General features: G+C 41.3%; 1 protein-coding gene across 1 annotated transcript; it reads right to left on the reverse strand.

Annotated features, from left to right (window-relative positions):
* Positions 1 to 4,620: 4,620 nt before the first annotated feature.
* On the reverse strand, positions 4,621 to 26,799 carry STT3A (STT3 oligosaccharyltransferase complex catalytic subunit A). The gene is made up of 18 exons (XM_065881346.1): positions 26,752 to 26,799; positions 24,552 to 24,678; positions 23,739 to 23,799; positions 21,136 to 21,257; positions 20,611 to 20,756; positions 19,331 to 19,421; positions 17,922 to 18,028; positions 16,836 to 17,000; positions 15,399 to 15,579; positions 14,422 to 14,577; positions 13,384 to 13,475; positions 12,540 to 12,695; positions 12,095 to 12,283; positions 11,060 to 11,176; positions 10,840 to 10,942; positions 6,647 to 6,835; positions 5,465 to 5,580; positions 4,621 to 4,899 (listed from the first exon to the last, which is right to left on the reverse strand). Exons 2-18 carry the CDS (start codon positions 24,637 to 24,639, stop codon positions 4,861 to 4,863), a joined length of 2,118 nt encoding a protein of 705 aa, XP_065737418.1. The 5' UTR covers positions 24,640 to 24,678; positions 26,752 to 26,799; the 3' UTR covers positions 4,621 to 4,860.
* Between the last annotated feature and the right edge of the window lie 896 nt (positions 26,800 to 27,695).

The following is a 27,695-nucleotide window of genomic DNA, read 5'->3' on the forward strand; positions in this document are numbered from 1 at the left end:
CAAATCAGGAGAGCCTGGCTGAAGAGGTTTAAGAACTGCCGAGTGCATCGGTGTGAATGACCTCCGGGCCCAAACGCGAAGTGGGACACAGCGTGTGACCTCGGCCGGCCGGCTGGCCGCCCGTCCTCGCGCTCCCGGGGAGAGCAGCACTGCGGGGCTAGCTACCGCCGCCCCGGACCCCCCCGAGCATCTCGCCCCGCTGCCTGGCAGGGTAGCGAGGATCACACTCCGTAAGTGCTGTCTCTATAACTTTAAAGCGCGGCCCAGATAAAACTGGAGCCGAGAAGCCAGGGACAGCTGTTGAGCATTGATCCTGTTTAGAATGAAAGGAACTTTGTGATAGGAGCGAGAAGCATCAAATACTGGCTGCACTGTAATGGGGGGTGGGAAGGCATCGGGATGAAGAAAGCTACTCTTTTGTAGCTGGAAGTAATGTCAGGATAACCAGTTTTACCATGTCTCGTCCGAACAGGCACCAAAACAATACCTCCACTCAACCTTTTTGAAGGAAGTGCAACTGCGTAGCTTAGTTCTACCTGCTCTCTCTTTAATGTGTAAGAAACGGGCAGGTAGAAGCAAAAACGCTGCACTTTACAATGCAAATTTTAAAAGCAGAATAACCAGTTTAGGTGCGAAAGTAAATTCTGAAAAAGGGACTGGCTAGAGAACAAAACAATGTGGAAAAACTGAAATAGATACTCCCTCTCAACAGTAAACTAGACTGGGAACTCAAGGTGCAGGCAAGATCATCTATTCTCCAATTCTTAAAACTGGGCCACACACAATAAGCATAACTAGCTCTTGATTGTGATACTGGTAAAATAAGTGTAAAATATGTTACACAAAAATGCATACATTTGTTTAAAAGACAAAAAACAAGACCAGAACACTTCGAAATGCTTATGTGAGAAATTTTTAACCGTGACATCACTGTTTAGGTTTCGTATAATAAAGTAAGTTTTCCAGATCGTTTACTCCATTTTCTCTAGTTTCTGCACTGCATGCTGCAAGCAAAGAATATGAAGAAAGGAAGAGGAGGACCCAACCGGCACAGTTCCTTTGTGTCTAGATAGAATAAAGGTATCTTAGCCTGAAAAAAATAAGGCATACACATCTCAGGCAGAGTATCAGTTAAAGAATAGATGCTCACAAAAACCTGTTCCCTTCTGAAACCTTACTAAAATAGTAAATTTTAAGAGTAAATATTAAAATAAATTAACTTAACAATGACATATTAAATTTACTATTTTAAAATAGTAAATGTTTAAAAGGCAATAACCCACAAACACAGAACATGACAAACAAAATTTTTGCAAAGTGGAAAGTCTTTAGATGAATGGTAATTTAGATGAAAGAAAGATGAATCCTAAAGCCAGCAATGGGAAAGCAGAAAAGCAATTTGGTTTACATCATAGAACTCACTAAAGGCTCAAGTTGAATTAGTGACAACAGGTACTGAATGAGGTGAAGGTGGGGCTAAAAGAGGGTGAAAAGACTATGTATGAAGCGAATAGACCCTTGGGTCCTCTCCCTCCTCTGTGCATACAAGGAACTGCCCCTCCCCGAAGCTGGTACTAGACTTGAGAGGGTAAATACATGGTTATCTGAACTGGATAGCATCAGGCACAGTTAAGGGTTAGGTACCTAACTGAAACCAAAAGGATTAAGTTTATGCACTGAAGGTTGAACCTGTGAGCCTTCTTTCCTCACTTTACTCCCAGAAATCTGGCAGCCTGGCTTGTATCCTTCAGAGGACATAAAAGCCTTCTCAAGGGAATCTTACCTATATAGAAGAAAAGATCTAAAGATACCAATATCAGGTATTTCATAATGTAACAATGCAGCCAGATCACAGGAGAATGAAGCCCACATTCAATAAGCCCCACCCCAAACCAAACAGACCTTCCAGTCATCTTTTTAGGGTCCCACTCTTTAATAAGAGCAAACAAGCAAGACTTTGAAAAGGCCTTTAATATGAAAGATGTCCAAACAAAGGAATATTCAAACAAAAAGCTCTTGGATATTAAAAAAAATACATGATAGTAGAAAAAAGTAAACAAAATAGATAGGTTAGGAACAAAAAGTTTAGGAAATCTCCAGAAGGAAAAATAAAGATGGGAAACAGAGGATTAAATATAAGAATATTGGGAGACTAATCTAGGAAGTCTAAAATCCAGGTAACTTATTTTTCACAACAAGAAAGGGAGTCGGGGGAATCCACAAATGACTCAAGAAAATTTCCCAGACAAAAGAACTTGACCTTCCATACTTTTCCCATACTTTCCATACTTTACTTTTCCAAGGTTAAAGTACCCAGCTTCTGAACACATCATTGGGAAAATTTCAAAATAGTACATACAAAGAGAAGATACTAAGAGGTCTGGGGAGGGAGTGAGAGGGAATGGACACATACAAAAAAAATAAGAATCAGAATATCATTGCATTTCTCAGCATTTAGAAGACAGAAAACAATGGGCCAATGCCTTCAAAAATAATTCTAAGGAAAAGTTAATCCCAACCTGGAACTCTATACCTAGCCAACCTATGAATCATGTGATGACAGACACTCAAGACCTCAAGAAATTTATCTCCCACACACTTTCTTAGGAAAGTAGTGGTGATAAATCAAGAAAGAAGTCAGGGGATTAACACACAATATAACAGTGAAAGGATACACCAACCCAAGAGGTGTGTAGCAAACCTATCCAAACTGGAATATACCAAAACAGACGACATCTCTAAGAATGAATACCTAATGAGTTGAACATACTAAAAGGAAGCTGGCACAAATGAAGGTGAGTCTGGGGAGAAATCAGTGACGAGTACAAAACACAAGTGAAAAAACTCCCTTCAAAAATGTTACGCAGAAAAAAAAAGTAGTAACATTATATATACCACGTGGCCTAGTTGTGAAAAGCCTTAAGGTAAAAACTACTGAGTTAACCTAAACCATAACTATAATAGAGCCTTGAGATGGTAAGAATATGTGTGTCCATGGGAAGAGCAGGATGGTGAAAAAGAACCAAATCCTCAATTTCCACACCAGAAAGTCAACAGATGATACCTAAAATTGAAAAACCAACACATAGCAAAATAAAGCAAGTCATTTAATGATATGGAGGTAAGTAATATGAGGATCAGCTGAGTTGAAAGTGGGTCCCTCGGGGGGGGGTGTGGAAAACAGTGTTGTTGCTTTTTAGAATTATCTGATTTTCTTTTACACTAAGTGTACTGTAACAATGGAAATTAGAAGTAAATTTTTAAAAAATATAGCTTCATGTAGCCTAGAAAGTAACAAAATTAAAACCATCAGAGTAACAAGTACAGCGATAAAGGGTTATCCCATTCCTACAGAGGTAAATCACTAATGACCTCTAACTGGTATTACTCATATTGGTTAAAAAAACAAACAAACAAAAAACCCACCTCTGAATAACCTCTTCCACTAGGGAGGAATTCTGTATATAAATCAAGTCATGTACTTACATATAGTAAATCAAATCTTACATCAGATCTAAATCTCACCCACAGTTGAAGCACGTGGTACGTAAAACTGGTTTGGAAGGCTGCTTCCTGGGTACACAGGTAGACCTGAGCATACCTTTAGGAGCACCATTTTGACTTATCTGAAAGTCACGTCATTGCTCCTGTTTCTTAAACAGGTAACAGTAAAGAGTTACCTTGTATTTTTTTTTTTAATAACTAAGGGTTTATACACATCACTGACATATGTCTTAAAATACATAAAATACCCTATTGTAACTGAACATAAGGCTGTTTGTCCTGACATTAAATATAGATGGAACTCCTGTGCTTTTTGTAGCTAATTTGGCAAGGGCTTCAGAACCAGATCATGGAGCTTGTTAGTGATATATAATAATAGAGGCTGAGACTAAGGGAGAGAGAAGCTCACCTTTAAATATTCACAACAGTTTTAGTGCATGAGCTAAAGGAAATCGCTAAAGGATAAGTGAGAGTACTGAAAAGCTAGATTTCAGATAGATACGTATGGTTACAAATCAGCTAATTCAAAAACACCTACTGACCATCAAGTTCTATACACGATGTTGGAGGAGTTTCGTCCTCTCCATCGAGAATAATTTCACTGTTTGCCTTAAGTCTTCAAAACTACTGATTTAGTATCACTGGATTTACTCCTGCATAAAAACAAAAACACCTAGCTAGTCCCAAAGAAAGTGGTGAGATCAGGTCTGGCTAGCCACCTTCTGTCCCTTGTAGTCAAAGAGCCTCTAAGGACAAGAGATGTTGAGAACAGAGACATGATGGCAATGCAGCTACCTTTCCTGCCCAGAAATGGCACTCCTCTGGTCCCACAAACTTTTATTCATTCAGTAAAAGCTTACTGAGCACCCACTATGTGCAAGGCATTGTGCTAGGTACTGCAGTTTTTGAAATGACAAAATTGTTTGTATATGTAGGATCTGAGCTAGTCCTTGATAGTTCTCCTGATTTGAGAGAGAAAGACAGAATGTCCCTATGTGGCTCATTTAGGGAGCTAAGAGCACAGATGAGGTCTGTTTTCTGTCCTTCTATCAGCCCAGCATAAACTTTAGGCTTCCTCAAATCAGTCATAAGTCAAAACAAATAAGGCACATTTTTAAAAAAAATTCCCCCCTTTAATTGACCAAAGTAAAGCCATGACATTTCATTTGGTAACCTGCTCAGAATTATAAAGATCATTCCATTTGGCTCAGCCCATACTGCCCAGGACAAAACCTCCGGACAATTCTAATCTCGTCGCACTCTGTTCTTATAAACTGCATATTTTTAAACCATCTTCAGCGCCCTAAATGTGACACACTCAGTGCGAAGCAGATCAGAGCCGAACGGACGTAACATTTATGTCCTTGACAAGCCACGATTATCCAGGTCCTTCACCTGCCAACAGAAAGGTATCAGTTTAATATTTACAATCATCAGGTCAACATGGGAGAGCTTCTCTACTGAGCTGGGTTCACCCAGATGGGGACAGATTATGTTGGATTATGCTGCCTGGTTTGGCTCTGGTGTGGGACTAGCTGCTCTTCCAAATATGGCAAGAGTTCTCAACCTTTTCTTACGTAAGAGATATAACACACATCTATGTGACTCTCTATGCCATAAGTTCTTCAGTGGGAGAGAAGAAAATGTAGTTCGAAAACACACACACACTCTCCTCCTCTCCCTCTCTCCCTCTGTCCCTCTCTTTCTCTCTCCCCGCACCGCTCCAAGACTGACAATCACTAAAACAGATCAAGTCTGGCTCCAACTGGAAAAATATCACTGTAACCACTTCCAGGATGACAGAAGACTGGAGTGTCTACTTTCTAAGAACAATCTAAAATAAAAATATTCTAAGTGAGTCGCAAGCTACTTTTTAGACATTAGAAATATCCCTATTTTATAAACATGTGGCCCCGTTTTTAAGCACTAGAGCTGCTTTCTCAGTGTTACATCTGCTCACCTTGTATATCCTGACCAGCCAATGTTCTGTGGTATATGCTTCCTCCAGGACATCAAGCTCAAAGTCTTTATTCCCAATCTCAGCATTCCGAACACGGTCATAGCCTAGTGGACGCTCTAGAGAGTGACAAAAATGGAGACACACATCTTTCTACAGTGCTTATTTCCTACAGAAATACTAAGTCAACTTGATTAATCATCCCACTGGAATGTTATTCCCTAGCATGCAGTTTGTTTAGAGAGTAGGGCCTGCAGAAAAGGACATCAGTTAGTAAGAGCAAATCAAGTGTTACCCTAACTCACGTCCTCTCCGAGATGATGCTTGGCAGAGTGCATGGAGGTTATCTCTTCTAAGAGACAGAGGGCTGACTTCCAAGCACCTTTGTTCCTGAGGATTACCACCCATGGCCTCTGTGATACACTAGCAACCCTTCTGAACCTATCAGATGTCACAGGCCTGCATCTAATTCAAAAGTAGTCCCAACTGCAGAACTAAGAAAGGAAAGAAGTCAGAAAGAAAGACTTAATCAAATTACTTTCAATTTATCTGAAGAAATGTAAAGTCCTTTATCTCGCTCTATCCCCTTTCACATTCCTTTCTCCACTACAATACCGTTTACTGAGAGGCAATAAAAAGTAATGGGCAAAAGCACAAAAGCTAGAGCCAGACTGCCTGAGTTTAACCTGACCCTGCACTAGTTATGTGCCTTTGGGCAGTTAAGGAACCTACTTGTACCTCAATTTCCTCATATATAAAATGGGAATAATATTAGTATCAACCTTTTGGATTGTTATAAGGATTAAATGAATTAGTAGATATAGAGCACTTAAAGCAGTGCCTGGCATATAAAAAACACTGTATGGGGCTTCTCTGGTGGCACAGTGGTTGAGAGTCCGCCTGCCGATGCAGGGGACACGGGTTCGTGCCCCGGTCCGGGAAGATCCCACATACCGCGGAGCGGCTGGGCCCGTGACCCATGGCAGCTGAGCCTGTGCGTCCGGAGCCTGTGCTCCGCAACGGGAGAGGCCACAGCAGGGAGAGGCCCGCGTACCACAAAAAAAAAAAACAAAAAAAAAAAACAAAAAAAAAAAACAAAAAACACTGTTATAGTTATAGTTATATAACTATAGTTTAGCTATATAGTTATAGTTATTACTGTTGTTATTATCAGGAATCACTCACTGGCTTCTGTGTAGACTTGTCCAAAGCGGTAGTAACACATCTTGTACATGAGGCAATTGAGCAGCACTGGAGAACCCTCACGGTCCACACGGAATTCCCCAGTTGGAGTATAGTAATCATGTTCCTTGATATGTTTGCCTGTATCTGTGCTCCCTCCAATCCGGACCATCCACAGAAATTTGTTGATGTCTAGAAAAAAAAGAAAAAGAAAGAACTGCTGTTATCACAAAGGTTGCTGGAGCTAAATCACCTAATGAAAGGTCACTATGTCTAAGGAAATTCCCCCAAATACTTTTCTAATGGGGTATAGTACCATTTAACTCTAAGTTATAAAAATAACAAAGCTAATGTATGGTCAAAACTTTTTTCCTCAAAATATACAGCTTTTCCTATAGATTTTCCTGTAGACTCCTAAAATCCTACGCTATTGGCCCAGACTTAGGTCATAACTGAAGTTAGTCCCAAGTATTAGCTAGGGCTAAGCTGTCCAATATATTAGCTATTAGCCACATGTAGCTGCTGACACTTGATATGTGGCTAGTCCAAATTAAGATGTGCTGTAAGTATAAAATACATGATGGATTTCTAAGACTTAGTCCAAAATAAAACAAAAAAAAGTGGGTAAAATATTTTGGTTACACATTAATGTTTTAGATATATTCAGTTTAATAAAATTATTTAACTCATTTTCCCTGTTTCTCTACTTATTTTGATATGGCTAATAGAAAAAAAAATTTTTTTAATAAATTTATTTATTTTATTTATTTATCTTTGGCTGTGTTGGGTCTTCGTTGCTGCGTGTGGGCTTTTCTCTAGTTGCGAAGACCAGGGGCTACTCTTCCTTGCGATGCGTGGGCTTCTCGTTGCGGTGGCTTCTCTTGTTGCGGAGCACGGGCTCTAGGCATGTGGGCTTCAGTAGTTGTGGCACACGGGCTCAGAAGTTGTGGCTCGCAGGCTCTAGAGCACAGGTTCAGTAGTTGTGGTGCACGGGCTTAGTTACTCCACAGGATGTGGGATCTTCCCGGACTACGGCTCGAACCCCTGTCCCCTGCATTGGCAGGCAGATTCTTAACCACTGTGCCACCACGGAAGCCCCGCTAATAGAAAATTTTAAGAATACATATGTGGATCCCACATGTCATTGGACAGCAATGACCTAGGGAGTAAGCAGCTTTACCAAAAAGGTAGAGAAGAGAGAATATACTCCCTCTTGACCTACAGTTGCAAAGTTACAAACTTCTAAAGCACATGTATGAGAAGTCAACATTTCTATGTCAAACACACTACCAGGCTCCATAAATACTGACAGCACCATCAACTCAGGTTATCTCTTAGGATATGTCACTCCCTGTATCTCCCCCAAAGGCTTTAGGGAAATAGACAATTAGTATAAGATGAATCATTGATCCGTAAGAAAAGATTCCTACTGCCCTACTAAAAAGGGTTCCAGGGAATATCACAATGGTGAAGAACACAGACTCTGGATCTGGACTCTGGATAAACTGCCTGGGTTTGAATTCCCACACTGCCAATTCTAGGTGGGTGACCCTGAACAAGTTACTGAACCTCTCTGTGCTTCAGTTTCCTCATATGTCGAATTAGAAAAACAAGAGTATCTGCAATGATAAGGCTGCTACAACATTATAAGTAAAAGCATGTTACCTTACATATTGTTTGTCACATAGTAAGTATTCAAGAAATAATATTATTATCCTCATGGAATGTCTGCAATCGTACCTCCATCTTTCAAATGGAAAACCTGAAGCACAGCGACTTGCCTAGACCACACAGCCAGAAATAGGACCAAAAATAAAACCCCAGAGCATCAACTCAACTATCTTAGAGTACTGATTTTATAGCTCCCTGGCAGGTATGTTTGAAGCAAAAAGCTGACAAGCTTTGAGAATGGAAGACTGCACAGCAAAAGAAATGATCAACAAAATGAAAAGGCAACCTATGGAATGGGAGAAAATATCTGTAAACCATATATCAAATAAGGGGTTAATATCCAAAATATATAAGGAACTCATACAACTCAATAGCAAAAAACCCCCAAATAATCCAATTAAAAATGGGCAAAAGACCTGAAAAGACATTTTTCCAAAGAAGAGATTCAAATGGCCAACAGATACATGAATGAAAAGGTGCTCAACATCACTAATCATTAAGGAAACACAAAACTACAATGAGGCATCACCTCATACCTGCTAGAATGGCTCTCGTCAAAAAGACAAAAGACATGCTGGTAAGGATGCTAAGAAAAGGGAATACTTGTGCACTGCTGGTGGGAATGTAACTTGGTACAGACACTACAGGATCAGTAGGGAGGTTCCTCAAAAAATTCAAAATAGAACTACCATGTGATCCTGCAATCCCACTTCTGGGGATATATCCAGAAGAAATGAAATCAATATCCCAGAGAGATATCAGCAGTCACTGCAGCATTATTCACAATAGCCAAGACATGGAAACAACCTTAGTCTATCGACAGATGAACAGATAAAGAAAATGTGATAGATATATATACGTATCATGGAATACTAAAGATTTCAGGGAACTATCCATTTCTACCACATGCGTGTGTACATTCGCATATATAAAAATACATATGCACACAAACATACATACATACACAAATACTTTTCTGTACTATTCGGATAAATTATTATTATTAGCAAGAAAAAACCCTGTAATCACATACAACCAAATGGTGCTGAAACAATTGCTTGCGAAAGTTCAAATCCATGGGACCACATCCCTGCTATCATTCTTCCTCTGCTTGTACAAGACACACCACACATAGAAACTAGTCTTATTACTTTATACTGACACTTTACATATACTATCCAGGCGGATTTGTTAAGTCTGTCTATATCAGAAGCCAGACATAATCTAAAATCTGAACATCTCTAAGAAGCAACCACATATTCAAAGAAAATTAAGACAGAAGTATGAGGTAATTATTAACTGCAGAAAACAAGTTATTCTAGATAAGAATGTAACCCCGGTGTACAGGTTGACTCAGCAGTAAATAATATTTACTTAGTCATGATGAAAACACATTATCTCGATTTAACCAAAAACTGATCATTAACTCTACTGAGAAGATGCAAGACAGAAAGGGGGAGGGGATCATACAAAGAACTAAATTCCTTATCTACCTTAATAAGAAGTTGACACAGCATATCTAAAATGATCGATCAATGAATAGCAGGATATACATATTATTTAGAAATATGGACATAAGTACTAGAAGAAATAACTGAAGGAATAATTTTCCTGGGAACTGATGTTATAAAGTAGTTTAGGGGCAGAGGACTTTTTTTTTTTTTTGCAGTATGTGGGCCTCTCACTGTTGTGGCCTCTCCCGTTGCAGAGCACAGGCTCCGGAAGCACAGGCTCAGCGGCCATGGCTCACGGGCCCAGCCGCTCCACGGAATGTGGGATCTTCCCGGGCCGGGGCACGAACCGGCGTCCCCTGCATCGGCAGGCGGACTCTCAACCACTGCGCCACCAGGGAAGCCCTACCATTTTTATTATAAACCTTCAGAAGTATTTAACATTTAAAAATATAAACAGGGCTTCCCTGGTGGCGCAGTGGTTGAGAGTCCGCCTGCCGATGCAGGGGACGCCGGTTAACAGGAGAGGCCACAACAGTGAGAAGCCCACGTACCACAAAAAAAAAAAAAAAAAAATATATAAACAGGTATTGCTTTAATTTTTTTAAGGCAGAGAACTATATTTGGATGATTCTTCTAAACATACGATTTTGCTAATAATCATAGGGAACATGGTTAACATATGCCATATAAATATATATATATAAAACATTTTAAGTTGGCAGATGATTCTATGGCTTAAACCCACTAAAAAATGTGAATTCTTAAGCTCATTTTCAGAAGCCTTATATTCTCTGTTGTTCACTGGTTGTGGAACTACTCCTAAGTCTTTAGACAATTATAGCATGCCATATCTACATGAGAAGAATTCTTTATATCTACTTCCTACCTGCTGCAAAATAAATAAATAAATAAATAAAAATAACCAAATCTCAAGTTGCAAATACTTAAAAACTTCCCCAACTAAGAAAATATGTTGATAAGATATTGGTAAAAGGATAGAAAAATAAAGAGATTCATCTAGTTTTCTTAGAATCTATGCCTTTTAGCTAGAAGTAGAATCAAGTACATTACCATCAGAGGAATACCCAGTGAGGCCTCCAAAAATGACCAGCACATAGCTAACATCAAGCTCCCTCATGATCTCATAGGCTTTTTCTTCTGTGGATGCCATTGCCTAGAAAAACACACGCACGTTTCTCAGCGCAAAATTGCAGGCCATATGACCCCTCATGGAGAAGTATTTCCCACTAAACTCTGTGCATCAATCACTCAAATGACCCCTTCACCTTACCTGCCCTACTCGAGAAATATGGGTATTATTCCATGTGTTGTTATCCACTAAAATAGTCCGATTCGCCATAGCTGTAATCTGGTAGCCATAATCCCACCATGACATGACCTTCGCATCCTGAAAGAAGAATGGGAGATGGAAATAACAAGCTTCTCACTGCCTCCAAAATCAAATACAAGAGGGGTGGAAGGGCATCTGACAGGAAGTGAGATATTGCTGATTAATCAGTTTCTTCACAGAATAACATATGCCCAACAAGAAAATACATCTTGGTACCTGGTCCTACATTTACATACAATCATGAAATCTCAACGCAAATTATACAACCCAACATTGCCAATACTTTCATCCCAGATCATCTTATACAAACAAGCATAATGGTGCGGCAGGTGTAGTGGGCTGTGCAGTATTTCCAAATAAACAGCCTGGTGTCATCAGATAACCGTATTAAATAAATGACCAAAAACAAAGTCACAAAAATCAGTTACTAAAAACAAGGGGGGTGGGGGAGGGGAAACAAATCACAGGATAGGACGAAAAAGGTTTAAGAAATTCTTATAAGAATCTAACTCAGAAGTGCCATTCCCAGCAGCTATTGGAAAGAAAATCACTTCAGATTCTCAAATGGTATAAACCAAAATGTTAAAAGTGGTTATCATTAGGTGATCCTTTATGGAAAATTTATGTCTCCTTTTTCTTTGCTTTGCTTCTATTTTCGGATTTTTCTACAATAAACACGCATTATTTATTAACTATTTTTCTTCTTTTATAATTGGAATGGCCTACCTCATGATAAAATCACCATGCTGTCAATACAAGTGTCCAAGCAGAGTGCAGATAATTACCAGTAAAGGTCGCTTACAGAAAAAGTCCTGAATTGAATGGAGGTTGACCTTTAAGGCTCATTCAACACCAGGTTCGATAGCTCCAATTTCTCCAAGCTTTCCACCCACCTAAAAGCTATCTGATTCACTCTAACATCCAATGTCTCTCCCTTCCTCCTACCGCACAATCCCACGCCTCCCAAAGCTTCACCTCTGGAGTATTGTGACGAAGCCAATAGTACGCTTCTCGGAAGTCATCAAAAATGATCCTACTACCATCCCCACCACGAGCAGACAGCACAATGGACGGAGAGGAGTAGGCCTCGCTGGTCACCCAGGTTGAATGAAACGTATAGGTGATGAGAAAGAAAGCCATGACGAGTATCATGCCACTTGCCACCTAGACAAGGAAGAACAACTGTGCTGTAAACCAAATTAAATTTATGTAACACAGAACAGCTTCTTACACACAGTCAGTAATATAGATGAGATGACTCAGAATAAATTAGAGGCTATATGAGTTCATTCCGAGCTCCTGTGACAGTGCTCTACCTTACTCCCCCCACTCAAACAAACAAACAAAATACAAATGCAAACCCACACACAAAGACACACACAGTTCCCCAAGCCAGTGCTTTGCGTTGCTTAATTCTCACTTCATTCTTAATAGGGTAGGTAGAATCCTGTTGTTTCTTGTTCTTCTTGTCTGGTCTACTTATGTCCAAATTCTTCATATAAGTGGACAGCACCTGAGAGACTCCGATGCCAGAAAGAATGCACATAACAGGCGCCAACACTAGCATCAGACGCACCTAAAAAAAAAACGGAAGCAAGATCACAATCAGTGTTTTACAAATTACAGATTTCAACCTATTAGTAGATGATGACATCAATTTAGGGGTTTTCAACAAACATGATTTGTCAGTGAAATGGAACGAAATAGAAGAGAAAATATTTGATACATCTATAGTAGAATATATATATTTTTAAAGTTTGTTTTTCAGGTCTACATGTATATATGTATACCCTGAGCAATGATATGATATAAAATGTATTTCTTAACTGTGGTTTGGGATCAAAAAAGTGTGAGAAGCACTGACTTAACTGCAATATATAAACTCTCTTCTCTCTTTTAACAACCTAGCACTCAGAACCCAGGCCTTTAAGAAAAAAACATCATCTCCCTTTTTAAGACACCAGAAAGAGAGGGGAAGGAACCCGCCTGGGGTCAATTTCTCCAACAAGTGACAAAGTGCCTTTCCCTAATACAAGGGTTATGAATCCAAGGAAGGTGGGCCCCACAATCAGAATGTATGAGTGCCCCATACATTCCTGGGAAGGATCAACAACAGTGAGCAGCTTTACTACACAGCCCCTCAAGCGCTCAGAGGGAAGCCCCTGCACAGCATCAATACTGAACCTGCCATGCAGGGGTACGAAGAAAACCCTCAGAGCTAGGGGTGGAAAGGTTCGCTAAGACTGCAGGCATTCATTCCTCACCATCACAGCTGAAAAGTACATGCTGGTCACACCATACATGATGATGAAAATCCGGGCATCAGACAGGTTGCTAAAGCAGTAATAAAGACCAACTACAAAAGTAAAAGTAAAAAGAAGTGAAAAGCTGAAAAAACAATCATAGAAACATGCAAAGATGTTACTATAGCACTCTTTAAAACAGCAAAAAATCTGAAACCACATAAATGTCCAACATTAAGGATGTAGTTAATTACAGAATATTTATAAAATAGAATAAAATACATCAATTAAAGTACTGCTGTGGAAGTTTATGGACCATATGCCTTCCTCTTTACACACCTCTGTACTTAAAAAACTAACAAATGATGTATGTTATATATTATTTCTCTAAAGTAATACTAAATAACAAATTATCATGATTATGAAATTTTAAAAGTCAGAGGAAAAACTCTATCATCTGACTTCTAATCAATAAATAAATGGATGAATATACATCAAAGCGTTTACAGTAGCAACAGGTGTGTGGTGAGAACTCCTGAAATTTTACTTTTTAAAATATTTGTCTATATTTTTACAAATGACAACTTACTTTCATAATAAGAAAAAAAAAGTTACTTTAATAAAAAACAAAGTCCCTACCACTGGTAAATTCTAAGATATATCTGAATTGGCCAGAAGATAAGTTAGATGAAGAAGTTTTACAGTCAGCTATGCCTATTCTCAAAATTCAATACTACCAAGAAGATAAATGGGGAGGAGTCAGGGATGAGGGGTGGGGTATACTAGAAGCACTCAAAAACCCTGAACTAGGGCTGAACTGTAACTTATGATACAAATGAACAGAAAACTGTGAGACTCTGAACTTGCCAGTATCTGCAACTGTTCAACTTCTGCTCTGCTTCAAATATTAGAAAAATGTGCTTAGCCATCCTCTGTACTGCATAGATGAACAGGCAAAAACCAAAAACAACAAAAGCACAAGGATGAGGGTATTTTACTTATTTTGAATCAAATGATGATTCTTAGAAAGAAGATCACTTCAGAACAAGGCAAACAGACCTGGAAACATGAAGACGAGAAGCTGCAGGTCGAAATAGTACGAAGACCAGGTCGTAGGCTGATGCTCAGACACAGAGGCGATGATGGGGATGTTGTTCTTGGCATAAGAAGGATCCAGCAGTGAGTAGAAACGGCCTGTCCAGGGAGATATTTTTCCTGGCAGCAAAGAGGCAACAAATATTTCACAATTACTTCTGAAACAAAATAACATGTGATCCTAACTAATCACAACTTTCCATTTTAATAAGCTTCTCTGAGACAGAGGACTAGGATTTTGTTTAAATGCCACCAATACTTTGAGAATTTCACTCCTTCCTTTCTTTCAAACTTGAGAGTATTTTTGTCAGGACAGTCAGTAGAATAAAGTCAGGTTGTATGTAAACTCAGAGAGAAGGGAGGCAGAGATACTTCCTAGAAGGGTTTTAGGACCAATCTGGTCAAACCAAGGCCAATGCTATAAACTAAGTCACTCAGCCCTCCAGTGGTGCTCCGAATACACAGAGTCTTGGGCAAAATCAAATCAGACTCTGAGAAGTGTACGTGAGGAAGATGAAGAGAGGAGGAAAACGTGGCATGCTACCCAAACTAAACAGTCACGGTTTTGTCATACGGGATTAGATGAGGCCACGCTGTAAGGCAAGCAATGTTAGGATTTCTCCCACCCTACCAATAGGAAAGAAAAGGACACACACACACACACACACACGAGAAAGATTAGCATGGTAAAATACAGTCCTGTCACCAAGTGTAGGTCTTCTGAGATTAAGAGCTGATCTAATATGATTTTCTTTCTATGCTGAATCCAGACACTGGCTGACAATAGGATTGAATGTGCAGAAGTTGGATTTTATATGCTTGAAATCAAGAGAAATAGGAGCAAAAGAATGAATCTTTCTGTGGCCAGGAAATAACCCATATTTTTGGAGTTTATTCTATGTTCATACCCATTTACACTTAATACTAAAAGCCTTCCCTACCTGTCAGCATGAGGAGAGCTCCCACGGTGAGAAGGACAAAGCCTACCAGGGAGATGACACTTCGGAAAAGAACTTCAAATTGCTGTGGATTCAACTTGCTGCGTAGATAATCCACAAAGGCATGGATCTGGCAGAGACCAAAGACCCCAAAGGCTGCCATGTGCTCTGATGAAAGGACGGGCTGTAGGTGAAAGCATATGTATGAGATTGTTAGGAAAAGAACGGGTCCAGTCTTGACCTGAATTATCCTGACCAAGTTCAGACCAAAGGGTCCAATGAGTTCTAAGGCCACCAAGGAATGAGGACCAATCTAGAGGAGGGTCTAATTCACCTACCTCATTTTTCAAAGAATATTTAGAGTCCTCCAAAGTGTACCACACTCTATCATTATCACATCTCTGGCCTTTGCTCAGGCTATTTCTTGAGCCTCGATTGCAATTCTCACTTTCCCAAAATTTGCCTTCACAGAAATTCTGATCATTCAAGGCCCAATGCAAATACCATTTCCTCCTAACCTACCAAACTGAAATCCATCACTCTCCTCTATATTCCACACACTTTAGATCTCTTCCATAACTTAGACCAATGGTCTCAAACTCCACCAGGCATCATCATGGCAGGGGACAGGAAGAGGGGGGGTTTAGACAGACTGCTAAGCCCTACCGCCAGAGTTTCTGATTCAGTAGGTCTGTGGCAGGTCCCCAGAATTTGCATTTCTAATGAGTTCCCAGATGCTGCTGACACTGCTGGTCCAGGAACTACATTTCTAGAACGACTAGACCACAGACTAGTGGTTCTAGAAGCATGTGCTTCTTTCCCAACAATACTGTGACTTCCTTAAGGGCCAGAACCACATCTTTACTTTTAATATTTCCCAGGTATTAGCAAATTGCATACAGCAGGTGATCAGTAACGAAAAACTTGCTGACCTGAATAAGGGTTCCACTTTCGTAAGAATTTTACATGACAAATCACACATACCACATTATTCTGACTTAATAGCTGTCTCTTAACCCTGTGGGGTAATGTGGTTAAAAGGTTCAGGCTTTGCTTGCTAAAGAACTTTCACTTGGGCCCGATTAAGTTCAGGGGTCATTACTATTAAATGGAGTCATTCGCATTAAAAAGGACTGAAAAAGATACCTGTGATCACTCACCTTAACTCAGCTCAACCAAAACATCCCTCCTCCTCCCGTAAACCTAAGCCAAGTTAGGAGTCACTAAATTCAAACTTCATGAACAAATATTAACGCACTCCAGGAGGCAGACTTTAATGACCAATAACTCTGTTGCTTCAGTTAACAGAAGCAGTGTTAGCAAGGTCAGACCTGTGAATAAGTTTTACTATCCTCACCAGAATCCAAGATAAATCAATTTAGTTGGAGCTGCTCAGAAAAAGTGGAAGAAGCTAAAAACCTCACTCAGTCTAGGGCTCACCTGGAAACCCACAAAGGAGATCTGCATGGAAAGGATGGTACCCAGGCAGTAAACAGTACAGTAGGCCACATAGATCCGGTGGGAGAAACGTCCTGTGAGCATCAGCACCAGTACATGAAGCGGGATCAAGTTGATCAAGAACACGTAACCTCCCCATGAAGAGACCTAGGACAGAATAAAAAAGAAAAGTTCGTCTGAGCACTCCTCCTTGGATCACCACCATTGTACCTTAGGATGTTACCTGTGACCTTTTTTTTTTTTTTGCAGTACGCGGGCCTCTCACTGCTGTGGCCTCTCCCGCTGCGGAGCACAGGCTCTGGACACACAGGCTCAGTGGCTATGGGTCACGGGCCCAGCCACTCCACGGCACGTGGGATCTTCCCGGACCGGGGCACGAACCCGTGTCCCCCGCATCAGCAGGCGGACTCTCAACCACTGCGCCACCAGGGAAGCCCTACCTGTGACCTTTTTAAAGAACATCTCTTTACAGTAACCAAAAACTTTATTTACACCAAGTGGTTTAAAGAGTTTAAATAATTGACTTCTTTAAGTAGGAAAATCAAATTAACACCCATTACTGTAACTCAATCCTCTGTTTGCTATGGCTCCTGCCATCACGATCACAAAACAAGAGGCCCCCAACTCTCAGCATTAATCTGGATACACCCTACGGTAAGGTCACACAGAGGATTTAGGGATTCAAGGGAAACGCGATCAAGTGGAAGCAGTTAAGGAAAGAAGTCTCGGTGTTTACAAGATTGAACAGAAAAAAATATACGTCAGGAAAGGAAAAATTTAAGGGGAACACACCAGAAAAGAGAGTTGGCCAACCAATATGTACCCATAGGAAAGACAGTATCTGGAAACCTTTAAAAATTAAAAAAATTATCTCTATCTTGCTATTATACAATGGATATGCCTGCCTGCCTTGGATTAGGCTTTGTATGGACACAACAGACTATATAAAGACTTTTAGCCTCTAGTTCATGGTCTCAAAGCCCAAGAGCTACTTCCAATTTATATCAGTTGATCCCGATAGGTATTCAGACATAGACAGACTCCTGAAAGTAGGGAGTGAAGAGTTACCATGTAGAAATAAGCAAGGGCACACTTGGCTGCCCAATAGATGGAACCAGTCTTTACTGCTTTGATCCACATGTAGTAGGTGAGTAGCATGCAGAAGATGGCAATCCCTGCAGAAAGAACACAAAAATCCAGTAAAAGGCCATGCTGGAAGAGTATTTCATACTGTTCTGGAACAAACTACCTGGATTCATATCTCAGACCTACTACCCATTAACAGTTTAATTACTCTACCTCCCTTTGTCTCAGTTTCCTGTAAAAGAGTCCATAATAGTATCTACTTCATAAAACTATTGTGAAGACAAATTTAACTATTGCATGTAAAGCACTTAGAACAGTACCTAGCATGCAGCAAGCACTCAGTAAGTATTAGTCATTATTACTACTATTCTTTCCAGGCACTAAATTCCCTGCTGTTTCAGTCCTAAAGATATCCCGTACTATCAAGCACCAGCCTGCCTCTACATCTTACCACAAGCTGGTCCATATGCCCTGACTGCCTCTCTCCTTAATATCTGCCTAACGAAGTTCCAACTTCAGGGCCCAGTTCAAATACAACTACTTCCAAAAAGCCTTCCGTGATCCCCAAATCTGAATTAATCTCTCCTCTCACCACATTCCCAAAGTACTCTGCTCACCCTTCTCTCATGGCACATAATACTATCTGCCCATTATTATTAATTTTTATAGTCTGCATTAATCTGTGTTAATAGATTATGGGCTAACATAATTTTATTCATTATCTACCCCTATAATTCCTTAATTATAAGCCAATACTCCTATTCATTAACTATCTTTATAATACCTAACACTGTTTTACCAATAACATTCAATAAATACAGGTTGAATTGGAAATAAGTCAATAAAAGTCACTATAGTTTTAAGAATATCCATTCCTCTCATCTAGGAAAATAAAGCAAATGATTACAATGTTAAAACAACAGTACCAACCAACACTAAAACTTAAGGAGTACAGAGATGAGCCAAAGGCCTCATATAAGGAAAATTACCAGCTACCTTTCTAGAGGAAATGACAGAGAGAAAATATAAACTTGTCTGAGGTCCCTTCCTGCCCATTTTTTTTTTTTTTTTTTGGATGTGGACTGTTTTTAAAGTCTCTATTGAATCTGTTACAGTATTGCTTCTGTTTTATGTTTTGGTCCCCTGGCCGAGAGCCATGTGGGATCCTAGCTCCCCGACCAGGGATCAAACCCACACCCCCTGCACTGGAAGGCAAAGCCCCAACCACTGGACCACCAGGGAAGTCCCTTCCTGCCCATTTCTAATCTTCTCACCCAGACACCATTTTTGCTATCACTAAACAACAGATTTGAACCCAGATTCTACTGTACTTCATGAAGCTCTACTAGATAATGAGGTGAACAGATCCTCTTCAGCCCTCTAAGTCTTACCTTCATTATCATAGGAGCCAGCCACAGATCGGGAAATATAGCCAGGAACTACAGCAATCATGGCTGCAGCAAGAAGTCCAGCTCCTGCATCCTGTAAGACAAGAGGGGTAACAGGAAGTTAACACCAATACATCTATGAAAGAGAAGAGAGGATCCACTAGTCCATTCTGCTTACCATGGGACCAGAGAACAGTCTGACACTTTCCACAGTTGATGTGATGCTAGAAATGCTAGAAATGTTTGCAGCACAAGAAAGCTACATACTTCACAACCAATTCCCCGCGATGATGGCAAGTCTGAAACTGAGTACACACATGCTAAGAACAGAAAAATCATGTAAGCTGTCAGATGCTGCCCCAGAATGGGCTATTTGGCTGGAGTATCCCCAGACTTATGAGTCCCTACCCCTAACAATATCTGCACACCACAGGAACACCAGTCACCCCTCTACAAGCTATCCAAGGACAACCAAAGGAAGACCATACGTATTTGAGCTAAAAAGCCAACGAAGACAGGTGACAATCTCTCTGGACTAAAGATGCCAGGATCTTAGATAATAAAGCTGGAATATTCCTAGGCAATCTGTGAACTCAGGAGAGAAGAACAACAAAGTATAACCCACACTCCAAAAAAGGAAGGACTTGTCTGTTCGTAAGAGTCAAATTTGGAACAAGGGCAGCAAGGAGAAGGATGAAAACGTTTCCAAATTAAACTCAAGCCCTCCTACTAGTTTATCACCTCTCAGGTATCTCCCTGACACCATAGCCACAAACTAAGAATAGCATGCAAGGAGCCAGGGTCAGCAATGCAGAAACCTAGAAGAAGAGAGTCAGTATTATGGAGTCTACTACAAAAGCCAAGTGGTTTAAGAATTTTTAAATAAACATTTGAAAAAAAAAAATCAGCAAATAATTGCTAACTGTCCATTTCCAGTAGGAAGAACTAACCACTTCGGAACGCTTCTTGTAGTTATTTTTCCTCTCCCTTAGATTGTGAGGAATTCAAAATCTAAACCTCATTTTAAATATTTTTTTCCCATATGTAGCAATTTATATTTGACCTTCATATGTTCTCTTCTAAGGATAAACAGTTGCTAATGACAAGAAACCACATATTCTCGGGAGGTGCTGGGGTGAACTCAGGAATTCGGCTCCGCAAAAGCTGGCTTTAGCCTCTGGCTCCCAGCCCTTCTAAGGCTTTCAGTCCCCCACCCTTTAGCATCAACTTGAGAGGTTCAACAACATTCATTCCCAAGCCTCCTGTCACCCCAAATCCTTCACCTTGAGCTCTTTGGTAAGGTGGTACGTGACGATGGTGGTGAAGGAAGAGAAGAGAGGGGCCAGGAACACACAGACATTCCGAATGTCGATGGTGATGTGGAAAAAATGGAGGACATGGTAGATTGCTGCAGAGGTGATCATTAAGCCTGTAACAAGAAGAAGAAGGGCCAATAGGTTATCCTAGTAAGACAAAGACCTTAAGGGAAAGAGAAAGGGAAAATCCAAGTATCAATAAAGTGATAACACCGGTTTTGACAAACCACCAGAAACACTAATACAGCAACTGCAGGAGGCCTATAAATTTCTCTCCTATGGATTCAAGCAGAAGTCCAGAATTTATGGAAAGCTATCCATTCCCGCTCTCCCATACATGTTCTCCCTTCTATATAAGATCTACTTTTAGGAATCTGCAAGCAGAATGAAATTACAAGTGTCACAAAACGAAGATATTAGAAATAAAAGACACTGTTCCATAATATAAAAATATCTTACTGCTGCAAAGGAAAAAAATCCTGTTCCCCTCACCTGGGTAAATTGTTCCTCCAATGATTCGTCCCAAAGGGTACCAGGCCCGGTCATCAAACCAGTTATGGAATTTATAAAATCCCTCCTCAGCCAGGAACCGGGTAGTCCGATAATTAAAGTACCTATAACAAGAAAGAAATGAATTGTGTCTCCTCCTCTCCATACCCAAACACTTGCCTCAGTTTGCAGTGACTTTTGCTCCTCAGGTTACACCACTGAGGAACTTATCATTACTCCAATAACAGTCAGTTTGGTACCAAAAAGTATTTCAAGCATGAAAATCATTTTACATCACCATAAACCTCCTCATTTATAGCTCCATGCTTGTCTCAGTTAAAGCACTGCTTCTCTCATAAGGAAATGCAACCGTAGTCTAACCTTATAAGAAAACACTCAAGAAGGATGCTTCACCAGGCTGGCATGTAGTAGGCATTAGCCCCAGTCAGAAAATTCAAGCACTCCAAAGACAGGACAGCTGAGATGTGGACACCAATAGACTCGACTCTTTTCAAGTGACAGGAACACACAGAAGAATATTTCCATACCACAGGCAAGGAGACAAGGATAACTTTAGGTGATGAGCATCTCTAAAGATGTGGGTGTAACACCATACGCAGGATGAACATTTTTTAGTCCACTCCATAATACAAACTTCTTAATAAGTGTTTAAACTTGTAATTAGATCTACTCATGTTGTTATCTAAAATAGTTCTGAATGCCACCTCCATGGTAGCATAAAAATACAGCCTACATAAAAAATACTCGACATAAAATGCTTACGGTTATATACGGACACAGTTCTTTAGGTCCAAGCTATGTAACCCCTTCTCTTAAGTTTCTCATTTAAAAAGAAAAAAGACAGGGCTTCCCTGGTGGCGCAGTGGTTGAGAGTCCGCCTGCCGATGCACGGGACACGGGTTCGTGCCCCGGTCCGGGAAGATCCCACATGCCGAGGAGCGGCTGGGCCCGTGAGCCATGGCCGCTGAGCCTGTGCTCCGTAATGGAAGAGGCCACAGCAGTGAGAGGCCCGTGTACCGCAAAAAAAAAAAAAAAAAAAAAAAAAAAAAAGAAAAAAGACAAAAATATATATGGAAATAATAAAAATATAAACAAATAAATAAAATAAAGGGAGCTGTTTAATCACTAAAGATAATCATTACTAACCATCTTTCCTGCCCACCCCTCTAACCCCATTTCCTCGTTGGTCAGTCAAGTTTTAGCAGCTGAAGTAAGTAAAGTAGCAGATGGCAGAAATCTCTATCCTTCTGGTTGTTGCTGATGAATGTTATTTTGGTAACTGTCAAGGAGACAGAAGGGATGGGGGTAGAAGGCAGTCAACGTGTGTCAGAATCATGTCCTTTACCTAACAGTAGGAGAGGCAGAGTGACACAGAGGAAGTGCAAGTTAGTGGGAAAAGGTCTGGCCTGGGTTCACACCCTGGGCCTCAGTTTCCTGCTCTGCTAAAGAAGTGTCAAATCACATGACCTGTACAGTCCCTTCCATCTCTACAACTACAGAGCAGGTGCTCTTGCTTTCCCTGACCATCTCATCTCAGTGTTTGCTCATCTAGAGGGTCTGAGAAAAAGCCCTAACAGACTGGTGATCAAGAAACAAAAGGATATAAGTTTCCTCATTCATGAGAGAGAAAACAAAAAACAGAAAAAACTGATTTGGGAGGCCCCAAAGAAAAGATCTGTATGCCTCCAAAGTGCTTTCAAGTATCTACACAAAACAATACGACAAATCTGTAAATACACGCAGGTATTAAACCTGAATCCATGCTCCATAAACTGAATATGCTATTTTTAAGATATCAGTGATGTTTCAACCTATGATTCCGGTTCTCCAAATTTTTAATTAAGCCTTAACGTTAGGTAATATAATATAGTTACTCCAGTGTCTAGAAACAGACAAACGTAGATTCACATCCTGGCTCCTCCATTTACTCTGTGTGTAACCTTGAATGGTCTCTGCCAGCCTCAGCCACATTTGTGGAAAGGAGACACCACTACCTCCTTCTCGTACGGTTATTGTAAGGATTTATAGATAATCTGTAAAACAGTTCTTGGAACAAAATGAAGCTCAGTAAATGTTTTTCACCTATGCCTCTTTTTATCAAATAAAATCTCCAATCCAACTCACAGCTTTAAATTTTCCTCAGTGACTTACAACTTAACTGACAGGCCCAATTTCTATCATATTCACTGTTAAACAGAAAAAAGTCACAGATCTCAAGCTCATGACCTATAATTTTTCTTTTGAACCTCAAACACACACCAGGCCCAGGCCCCTTTCCCTCAGTCTGCACCATTAACTGTCTACCAAGCTGAGAAGCCAGGCTTCTCTTAGCTTAGCCAGATCTTAAGTGATAGGCACACCAGCAACGCCTCTCTCATTTTTTAAGAGTTTGAGAGACTCGCTCAAATTCCAACAGAAATGTTTCAAAAGGAGACAATTATCTCCTTTGGAAAACTTGAGAGTTTTCCCCCCAAAATGTATAGAAAGTCCATCCCCATTACGGAGAGCTCACTGGGACGTGAATCTGAAAACCATGAACCTAAATGCTTCCCAAAGGAAATACCAGACCAAGCAAAGGTACTCACGGATCAAATTCATGGATGACACTTTCAAACCTCAGGACAGCAAAAAGACGAGTGGAGAATGCTGCAAAAACCAGAGAACTATTATTTTAATAGTTTAATAGTAGGTAGTAATATTATAGAGATAACAGTATTATCCACCACACAAGTCACAGGAAATACAAAACGATGCTGAATATTTATCCATTCCTCCCACACAGAAGAAACAAAGAAGTTCGCCTTCCCCTGACAATGACACCTACATTTCCACTTAAGTAGGGCACATTTAACTACTTATTGTCAAGGCCTATGACAACACATTCACCTACTAATACTGCACCCAATTTACATGGTCGTCTTGTATATATGTTGACCTCCCCTCCCCACAACCTTACCTCCCCAAACCTTAGTTTGAAGCAAACTAAGAGGTAAGGAAATCAAGACTACTTATGACTCATGAAGAGCTAGAAAAACCTAAGAAAACAGAGTAAGTTCTGGAGAGATTTTCAGAAATACTAAGGCAGGCAACCACAGAAGACAAGTATCTTTTACAAAATTCAGTATCTCAGAGTCCCCGGTATCTCTTTCAGTCCTAAGAGAAAACAGAATTAGTACAGCATGCTTCTCATTCTTTCCCAGATGATCACTAGTCCCAACTTTTATAATCCTTGCATTTCTTTTATTTTGCTTTCGCAAAATTCTACTGATTGAGAACAGTAAAAAGAACACATTGCAATCTGCTGGAAAAAAACAAGGCATTTAAGAGAGCCATTGTTGATTTTTCAAGATTTTCTCCTTTCCATATCTGGAGAAAGAGAGGTCCACGTGCACACTCACATAACACAGCAGCCATTGACAGAATTAGAAGCTTCAAAAGTGTGTCCTGCTTCTCATAGGACAACCGTAAAAATCCCAGCTTGGTCATCTTGACATCAATGGGTGGCAACAGATGACACTCAAATAGCTAAAATGGAAAAGTCAAGACCATAAGATATTAAACACCTTCAATTTACCTAATTCAGTTTCATATTTGATGGTGGTAGAGAAACACAGAAACAGGAGTAATGCGCACACCAGAGAGGATCAGGGCTAATACTAATACCCAAGCCAAGCCTGAATTATGACCAACTGGCAAGTAAGTAGGCACGTCAGGTCTGTGAGTCAAGGACGAAAAGGAATGAGACTCTATCACCACAATTCTGTTTCCCAGTCCTCGCATCTAACAAGCACATAAGCACAATTGGCAACAGTGTGGTACAACAGAAGTAAAGAAGAAACACAGAAAAAAGGGGGTTGGAGGAAGACATGCAAAGAAAACAGGAAAGACTGGAAATACAGAAAAGAATAATTAAATGGAGAAACAGAGCATTCAAGAAAAGGCAGGATTGTATGAAAGAAAGCAGGGAATGAGCACAGAAGTGAAAGCAGAAGGCTGAGAAACAGAAGTCATGACTGAATCAGCAGTTTACAGCTCTGAATTTCAGCTTCAACTGACTGGCTGCAAACTTTCTGTTCCCAATCCCAGTGGGGTTGCAGGGTCAACTAGAGAGCATGACTGCTCACTCACTAATGCAGGTACAGTCATGCACTCAGAAAGAGAGGACGATACACATAGATCACTGCACTTTCAACCGCTTACATCACACTATAACTACTGCTCAGATCTACACCCACTTCCCATCAGCTGTCTCAAAGCATCCTGGAATTGACACTGCTGATTTAAGCCACTGATCCCAGAGACAGCTCACGGAACCAGATGACAATCTGGAAGGAAAAGAGAATAAAATTTTCCTACTAAAGCAAAGAAAGGTTGGGCTGGGGTAGGGGCGGGGCGTACTATATTAAAATAAAATGTTGAGGGAAGCAGGCTGTAGACCATTCAGAAGAGTGATCACTTGGCGGACAAGACTTATCAGCACTAATTAGGAGGTTAGCTATTTCTGTTTAAGACAGCACTGCCTTCTTAAACCATAAACTGGTCAAGGACTAAGTGACAAAGAATATGATAATGAAGAATATGCAACACTGTACAAGACTGCAGGGGAAAAAAAGGAACCTGGATCCTTCCTGATCTTTCTCCCACTATTACTAGAGGAAAGGAGCGGAAAAAATAACACTGGACAGGGTGGAAGGCATGAAGAATCATATATTTCTAGCTCCAACTGTGGGAAATCAAGCGTCTTTTCCATAACTGTCCCAGAGGGGTGGTTTTACGTTTAATCCTAATCCCAAAGGAAAACCTTATCTGGAAATCAAAACTAAACACCTAACTCCAGGAAGTCCCTAATCCAGCCACATCCCTCAGGTTTGTACTTGTTTTCTCCCACGCCTGAAAGAGGAAAACTTACCACCGCTGAGCTGATATGAGCCACACTCCTAGAAGACTAAGCGGACGAAATGAGTACTAGAACCTCTACCTGAAAACTGAGTAAAGGAGCTGGTAATTTAGGCCAGGACTTTAAGGGAGTTTCCATACTGTGCTCTCTGGTCGTGTTCGCACACCGCTAAAGCAAATAAAGGCAAAGTCACTTTCCTTAAAGCACCTGGCATCTGTCCTCCACCTCGCCTGTGCCGGCAAGCTGTGGCCCTCCTGTCCCACCCTGGCTCTAGTTCCGAAGACGGCAACTTGCCCACCTGCTGGCTCACACTAGCCCCACCCTCCCCCACTTCAGCTCACTCCTGCGCGTCCCTCCTCCCTCCGTCTCCCACCTTCACGAAATGCAACACCCCGGACACCAGCCAGCGCCATCCCACCGCCTCACCACCCCACCGCCTCAGCATCCTGAGCGCCATCCCCTCCAGGACTAGTCCCAGGGTCCGATCTTTTCCACGCCCTCCTAGCCTAAGCGCCCGCCCAATCCTAGACCCCCTCCATCCTTCCATTCCAGGTCGTCCCCCACACGCCCCACGCCCCCTTCTCTGCAAGGCCTCAGACTCTGCCCGCGCCCACGCCCACGCCTGACGCCGTTAAAGCCCCACCAGCGCCTTGGACTGCACTTGCCCCTAACCCTCAAGTTATATTCTAGGGTCTTCTCACCTGACCCAAGTTCCTAAGGAATCCGCTCGCCTCCCCCTGCCATCCGTTCAGCGGCGCACCCAACCCTCGCAGCGTCGAGTCCGCCTCCCGGACCTCTCCCCATTGGTTGACTCAGGGCCAATACAACACTTGAAGAGAGCGATAGGATGACGGAACTGTCTGTCAGACTCGGAGGCGTGGACGAAGCCGCGCTCCCACTTTTTAACTGGACAATACAGGTATCATTTAGTAGCCGGAAGGCGGGACTTCGTGCAACCGCCGAGCCATGATAGGCCGGCTCATGAGAGCGAGAGCGCGGAAAGAACACACTCGGAGCAGTTTGGTTGAGGGCCGAGCAGTGACGTGTCGGTCTGCGGGCCGCGAAGGAGTCGCGAGCGGAAGGTGTGGCGCGTTTAGCACAGTCACGTGACAAGAAGCGGAAACTACGCGAAGGAATGGGCAGAAACTACAAATCCCGAAAAGCCGGGCTGAGGTCGCTCGCCTCCGTTTCTGAGAGTTTCGTTTCTTTATAGGTAGAAATTGATGTTGCCTAATATAAGGTTAAAGGAGAGGTGGGAAGAATTTTCTACCTATTCTCAATGAAACCTCAATCGTTTCCCGGTCCAGACCTCTACATCTTGTGCAAGATCTTGTCTGACAGTTCGCTCAAGAGCTGTTTGACTTTGCTCCGGTAAACTGCGATGGACAAGAGCCCTGCAAATGTCACGAGGCATTTATTTCCCTTTCTTAGGCCCCTGACCTCGTGAATGAGCATGCCTAGGGCTAAAGGGATCGTCGGGGTTCGGTGGGAAGAATCTACGCCGCGGGCTGAGTCCCCCACGGTCGCAGAGGCGGTCCTCCTAAAGCGTAGACAAGCTTCTTCCTGGAACCAGCTTGCAGCCTGGCGGTGCTTTGCTCACCCCTTTGTAAGTAACCTGCCAGTGAAAGCTGCCTTGCCTCTCTTC

Source organism: Phocoena phocoena, chromosome 8 (genome assembly GCF_963924675.1).
Source record: "Phocoena phocoena chromosome 8, mPhoPho1.1, whole genome shotgun sequence".
Taxonomy (NCBI): Eukaryota; Metazoa; Chordata; class Mammalia; order Artiodactyla; family Phocoenidae; genus Phocoena; species Phocoena phocoena.